The 6828-nt window shown below is 41.8% G+C and overlaps 1 protein-coding gene across 6 annotated transcripts in view; it reads right to left on the bottom strand.

Annotated features, from left to right (window-relative positions):
* The window catches only part of syne1a (spectrin repeat containing, nuclear envelope 1a), a 122201-nt gene that overhangs the window by 18978 nt on the left and 96395 nt on the right, over positions 1-6828 (bottom strand). For 5 of the 6 annotated variants that reach the window (XR_004336059.1, XR_004336058.1, XM_032542249.1 and 2 more), the window contains exons 121-131: positions 6366-6548; positions 6087-6233; positions 5723-5877; positions 5334-5481; positions 5150-5244; positions 4820-5054; positions 4173-4424; positions 2712-2837; positions 1236-1391; positions 626-784; positions 151-317 (exon numbers count right to left, since the gene is read on the bottom strand). Coding sequence is in view for 4 of the 6 variants with exons in the window: in XM_032542249.1 (XP_032398140.1) it covers positions 151-317; positions 626-784; positions 1236-1391; positions 2712-2837; positions 4173-4424; positions 4820-5054; positions 5150-5244; positions 5334-5481; positions 5723-5877; positions 6087-6233; positions 6366-6548 (1823 nt within the window). In the remaining 2 variants the exon portion in view is untranslated. The remainder of the gene's footprint in view (positions 1-150; positions 318-625; positions 785-1235; positions 1392-2711; positions 2838-4172; positions 4425-4819; positions 5055-5149; positions 5245-5333; positions 5482-5722; positions 5878-6086; positions 6234-6365; positions 6549-6828) is intronic. The other variant, XM_032542248.1, reaches the window with a different exon arrangement.

Genomic DNA, 6828 nt, shown 5'->3' with positions numbered 1-6828 from the left:
AGGACATTCAGAAACCTGTATCTCACTCAAAACAGCATGGATAGTTTTGTATACGTGTGGAAGCACCAGAGGCACAAATTAACACCCCAAATTGCAGAAAAACTGATTTCTTTTCATAATATGAGCACATTAATAGTCTTGTTGACCCACCTGGCAGCAATGAGGTCCAGCAGGTGTTGCCAGCGCTCGCTGACTTTTCTGAGTTTGTGTTGGATCTCGGCTGCTTTGCTGTCTTGGCTGGACCTGGCCAGGCGCTCACCCATAACCTGCAGCTGTTGCTTGTTCTCTTGAGCTACACTGATCTCCTCCTGGTAGTCCTGGGAGACAGACACCAAGCAGGTTAACATATTAAGGCTTGAGTGTGGTGTACAGTGAATGTGTGTCCATGCAACATAAATGATAAAACTGATTAAAGTTTTAGGTATGATTTGGGCAGTAAATAAAATATGTAAGTAAATTAATTACTCAGTGCTTAGCAGTGACCAAGATCTGGAAATGTCAAAACAATTGAACTCTGGTTGTACTGAGTGCACTTCTGCACGCATAGATGTATTCTGTTTATTAATTTCTACATATGTGCTTTTCAAGTATGTTCTTTTTGTTGTGCGTCTGTGTGTTAAATCACCTTGCGCAGCTTTTCAATCATCTCCTCAATGCTGATGTCTCCATTCTGAGATACCTTGCTCTCCATCTGTGTGAGCCACTCACATAGCTCCTTGTTCTTCTCATTGAATACTGCCCACTCATTCAACTTCTCGCTCACCTGCTGCCTGCGCAGGGAAAGCTGAGGGGACAAAGGAGAGGACAGAGGGGGGAAGGAAGGATACAAGAGAAAAGACATGGAAACCGATGATGAGAAAAGAGTCAAAATATGAAAAATTAACGATAATTTGGTGGTTAAGTAATGGGAAAGATTCTAGATTTAAAAAAAACAATTGTGGAAGACAAACCAAAATTAGGGGTCCAATTGCACCTAATGCTAAACACTAAAACATACTGAAGGAGCAACAACACTATGCCCAGTTCTGTTAATTCTTTTAAACCTCTTTCAATCAAACAAAACGCTTATTCACAGTAACACATATGTCACAATAACACTGTTGGTGGAGATTACACAGACAAAGCACTTTAAGTACTTATTGGGAAATAATATATATAATAATATATAATAATAACAACATCAACCTTTTAAAACACAACAAAGAACCATGGTCAAGAGTACTGTGCGAATCTACCTGGTGGCAGACCTCCCCCCACTGGCGTTGGAGCAGTTGGAGGCGTTCCTGTAGGACTGTGATGTCATCTACACTGACCACACCCTCCAGGGAGTCCCTCAACAGGAACAAGGAAGTGAGGTCATCAGTCCAGCCTTCCACACTGCTCTCCAACTCCTGCATCCAGATGACATGATAAGAGATGATTTACAACTCACAGAGAGGTGACCCTAACCTTAAATGCAAAGATACAGTTAGACTAGCCTACTAACCAACAGCCATAGTCAAATAGAGCAGGAAATCCACAGAGCAGAACTACTGAAGCTCAACTGCAGCTGCTGCACTCTCAGAAATAGACCAAAAGCAAACGGTAAACTGACAGTGACGATTGATGAATATTGCAATAAAACATGTTGCATAAAACATTCTTCTAAATGCAATGACTAAGATTTTCTGAAAAAAGATTAAAGCAGTAACATGGTACATGTATTATTATTATTTTATATATTGAAATAAAACATTGTCAGTCAAGGTTAAAGGCAAGATAAGGTAACAGACACATCAAACCTTGCATCTTCTCCTCCTCCGTCACTGTGACGGTTTTGCTGCCGTGTAATCATTTGTGGACCTGGAGAATGTCTCCATTATGTGACGCGTACAATAGGAAGAACACGCGCATACACAAAAACACCCCCACAGCAAGCAGACGCTCTCTATCTCATGCGCATGCACCCTCTCTCTCTCTCTCTCTCTCTCTCTTTCTCTCTCTCCCCACCCCCTCTCTTGTGCAGCTACAGCCCTTTCCTCCCTGAGGAGTTGAGGACATGTCATGCAGGAAACATGACTGAATACAGTGTCCAGTGGTTAACAACAATCTGCAATCAAAATGATCATAATGTAAATTTTAACACACAAAAATTAGATGTGAGAAGCTGTGGGAACAAACAAGGAAAATAAGAGGATCCCTGGTTGTTCATTCCAGCAGCATTGTGGAATCATTTCAGCCTGAGTCATATTAAAAAGTCTTGATCAGGACAAGCTAGTTTTGAAAAAATAAATACAGAAAACAAATTATATGCAAGACTACAAATATAACAATTTAATTTTTTTTTAATTAGATAAAGACTCGAATGATGTAGAAGAATAAACAACATTTATACCAACAATTTGAAAACCAAACAAACAAGGTCAAACAGTGAGACAGCAGCTGACCGATAAAGTTCTTTTGTTTTTTTGCTTCTGGTCTGTCTGTTTATCTGTTTGTCCCCATAGCCAGATTAAGGGATAGAGGGAGGAGAAGTCTCTGTGTGTGTGTGTGTGTGTGTGTGTGTGTGTGTGTGTGTGTGTGTGTGTGTGTGTGTGTGTAAAAGAGAGACAGACCAAGAGAGATAGAGAGAGTAAGCGAGTGAGCATTTTTACATGTATGATGCATAGATGCAAAACAATTAACCTGGAAATAAAATAGCATTTTTAATGTGTGTATTAGATTCTCCCCACCTTGCATCTGATTTGCTCTGAGTGCAGCTCCTCGTGGTGATCAGGCAGTGGCATGGACAGCTTCCTTTTGAAGGCCCTTAGCTTCTCCAGTGACGCATTTATGCCTTTCTCACATCGCTCCCAGTTCTACACACACAAGGACGCACACAGTAAGAATTAGAGCATAAACACACACAAATATTCTTCCTGCAGCATTAGTAAAGGTGAACTGCAGAATAAACAGACACACACACACACACACAAACACACCAATTGTCATGCCGTACACAGTTCGCTCACCCCGAACCTCGCACGCAACCCCTTGAGAAACAGTAATACAGTAACAATCCAACAACAGCCAAAGAACAGAATTAACACAGCTTCATAAAGAGGTTCTGCTCCAAAGGGCGCGGATTACAGCTATTTTTTGAGTCTGAATAATGGTCCAATTCAGGATAAAACGGGGTAATATTTGGTAAGAAATAGTGCAGCAAAGTGACATTCCTGAAACAAGAGTCATGGTAAAAGAACCGCCAGGATCGGACTAGAATAGCTACAGTAGGCACTCTTAGTGCAAACCAAGGAGAAAAGAGAGAGAGAGAGTAACTAAGATCATGGGAGAATAAGATTAAGAGGAAGAGAGGAGAGAACCATGTTCAGACAAAAAAAATCCCATATGCATCTTTTAAACTGCGTCACTCAGTCCCATTCAAAATAGGGCACTGTAACAGCCTGCAAAATCTACCTCACAGGCTTCAAATCATTACAGCTCACTGGACAGCGTCCACACTTATATGTGTGTGTGTGTGTGTGTGTGTGTGTGTGTGTGTGTGTGTGTGTGTGTGTGTGTGTGTGTGCGTGCGTGCGTGTGTGCGTGAGTGCGTGCGTGCGTGCTGGCACTAATATATTTGTGCAATTTTGCCATTTTGTAATGCGTCAGCGTAAGTGTGCGCAGATGTTTAGACATTTATCTGAAGACAGAAGTTAATATGCTCCATCTCTGTACTTCTCATCAGGACATTTTATGCAGCGTTGCATAATTCATGTAGTTTCATTGTCCTGCATGTACAATCAGGGACACTCATTAAGGGTTCTGCACCCTTAACAGCACCTTCACACTGCAGAATTGTAGAGACACAGCTAGCTTAGCCTTCAACACAGACTGGGCTTAAATGAGGATTCACATACCTGCAGTAGCACAGAATTTATTATAATACAACACAGTCTTTACTCTAAAAACTGCCATCTATGTATAAGGGTAACAAAAATCTACTTTTGTAATGCTGCATGCCAATGAGTATAGAAACCTAAGCATAGAACAATGAGAGGAAATAATGAGGGTAAAATTAAAAAAAGACACTGCCTTTATGTTATGTTGTCATATGTTTTTATTATAGCTTGGATAAGAAAGGACTAAATGAACAAATCAAAAGAAACTATGAAAAAATGTTCACTATTATTACAGGTGTGCTTTTGCCTTACCTTGAGCATGCCATGCAGTTCCCGCCTCTGCTGGTCCAGGCGGTGGTGGGCGTGCCTCCACCTCTCCTGAATGTCCATCAGCTCTGTCTGAAGGGTGGACTCGGCTCTGGCGTCAGCTGACTGCAGCAAACTCCTGCCAGCCTCCACTGTCAGAATGTAGCCTCCATGCTGCCTCTGCAGCACTCGCTCCCTCAGCTGGAGGAGCAGAGACAGGGACAGTGGGCAGAGGGTGTACAGGTTTACTACGGGAGTCTAAGGTTGGAAAAGGGTGTGTTTATTATTTATTAGTAGGAGCTTTAGATTTGCTTACGGCAATTAAGTGTTAAATTAAAATAGGATGTTTGAAGAGCTAGAAGAAGTGGTTTTGAAAACATTTAATTGTGCATTATTTGTAAGAGCTCAGAGGCCTCTTCCAACTTTTTAAACAAGCTTTATGAGAAGATAATTAGTTTAGGACAACGTGGGAGTGTCAGTGACTGAACCCCTCTCCAACCTCATGCACCTACTATATACTTTAGCAGAATTGTGCCTTATAGAGATAATAAAGAATCAAATATTTAGGTAAACTAAATTCAAAGAAGATAAGAAATTTGAAGAAGGTGCTGAGTGAAGGACCTTAAAAGCTCCTCCATAGTGTTGTAACCTACCTGTACCTGATCTAACAGGTTTCTGGCCTGCTGCAGGGAGACTGGTTCTCCTTGCTGATGTACATCCGGATCACGGGTCACTTCTTGAAGCCACTGTAGCAGCTTCTCTGCCATTTCCCGGTAGTTCTGCCACTGGCGGACCAAACTATCAATTATGCCCCTTCGCTGCTGTGCCCGCCTCACTACACCCTGCCACTGATTGCTTAGCAAGGCCAGCTTTACACTGAAGTCATCTCTGTTAGGGAACAAGAGCGAGAATAGCATGTATCCTCCTCATTTTCATTAGAGAGGTAAAATTGTTATATACTGTAGATTGTGTGTTGTGTTTACCTGTCATCCACTTGTCCCTGGTCCAACATATGATGGCCATCATTGATGATGGAGTAGAGAATCTGTTGCCTGCTGAACATCTCTGCCTGGAACAACTGTAAGCAAATATAAATATATTATTAACAACACTGTACATACAAAAATTACTGTCTTAGTACATATGCACTTTTAATGCTTCTCTGACCTCATGGTCTCGCTGCTGCTCCAGCAGACTCTGGTAGTTTCCTGAGATCTCAGCAGCCAGCTTCTGTTCAGTCTGAGACAGGAAGTCCATCCACGCCTCACACTTCTGGAGGAAACTCTGCTGCTGGAGCAACACTGCCTGCAGTTTACTAAAGAGGGACAGAGGAAAGTTGTTTGGAACATAAACAGCATTAACACAGAAGAAGATGAGTGCCGCTTCCTATTAAGAATTTTACACATTGTCACTATTAATGTTATTAATAGTTTTTTTTAGTTACAAATTACATACACTTTCCTAAAGTATGTTTAGGAAAGTTATACAATAGAAAAGAAAATGAATGCTATTTCTTGTATTTATTTAAACAAGGGACACTTGAAGGTTTCAGGCACCTGAACCTCTCAGTGAGGTGAGCAGAGTGAGTGGTCCACGCTCTATTGAGACTTTGCAGCCGTTTAACATCTCTGTCACTGACGGGCAGTCTGTACACCAACTCGTTAACACGTTCCAGGTCTGGAGAGAGACTGCTCAGCTTCAACAGGTGAACCTGGAAAGACATTGTTACATGTTTTCAGTAGGACAGTCTAAGGAACGAACATGCTTTGGCCATCAAATTAAAGTAAATCTAATGAATTTAATTTAGCTTTTGGTCGTCATTTATTACATGATTAATTTAAGAAGACTTTTTAGTGAAAAGCATCACATGTTAAAACGCAGATAATACATCAATAACCTAGACAGCAACGTTTTTCATACCTTCAGTTTTTCCATGCGTGTCTGGACCACAGTGAGCTCTGGAGAGCCGACTGGGTCACACTCCTTCAGCACTTCCTCAGCTTCCTCAGCCTTACGGATCAGTATGTCCAACTGCTCTCTAAAACCCTCACAGGCCTGAGATCCAGACTACAAATCAACACACAGACACAGTGAATATTCAGAAGTGAAGGCTTACTGTATTCACATATTGGGGTTTTATATAGAAGACAGTGATGTGTATATCATTCAGCCCATGCCCACCAATCCTTTCTTTCCTACCTGCAGTACTTTCTGCTGCCTGTGTAGGGCATGCTCCAGTGTTGCTAGGCGATGTGTGAGTGACAGGTGGTCAGACTGTAGGGCTGCCAAGGAGGAGGCAGCCACTTGGCTCTTCAGCTGTTCCCCTAAAGCCTGCAGCTGCTGGAGGGACTGCTGCAATGAGGTCTGATCACAAAGACACGCCTGTAACAGTAATGTCATCAGAGGTTAGTAATAGAATTACTGAATACTTTGAGAAGTTCAAAAAAGTCATGGTTTTAATATGTTCACTTATGGCACAGGGAAGACAGGACTGCATTTTCAATGCTAAAGGCAATGAAAGACAAAGAAAGACTTCTCAACCACTTAGTTTCTAGCAACAGTTTGCATCAGTGATCCTCATTCAAAATAGGTCTGCTTACAGTATTAGGACAGTGTGACCCTAGACATTGCCCAGCACGGCCCTAAAAGCACAGCACGACAC

This window comes from Etheostoma spectabile, chromosome 18, assembly GCF_008692095.1.
Source record: "Etheostoma spectabile isolate EspeVRDwgs_2016 chromosome 18, UIUC_Espe_1.0, whole genome shotgun sequence".
In the NCBI taxonomy this organism is placed as follows: domain Eukaryota; kingdom Metazoa; phylum Chordata; class Actinopteri; order Perciformes; family Percidae; genus Etheostoma; species Etheostoma spectabile.
Note: the sequence above shows the minus strand (reverse complement) of the source record. Positions and strands in the feature narration are given on the sequence as shown.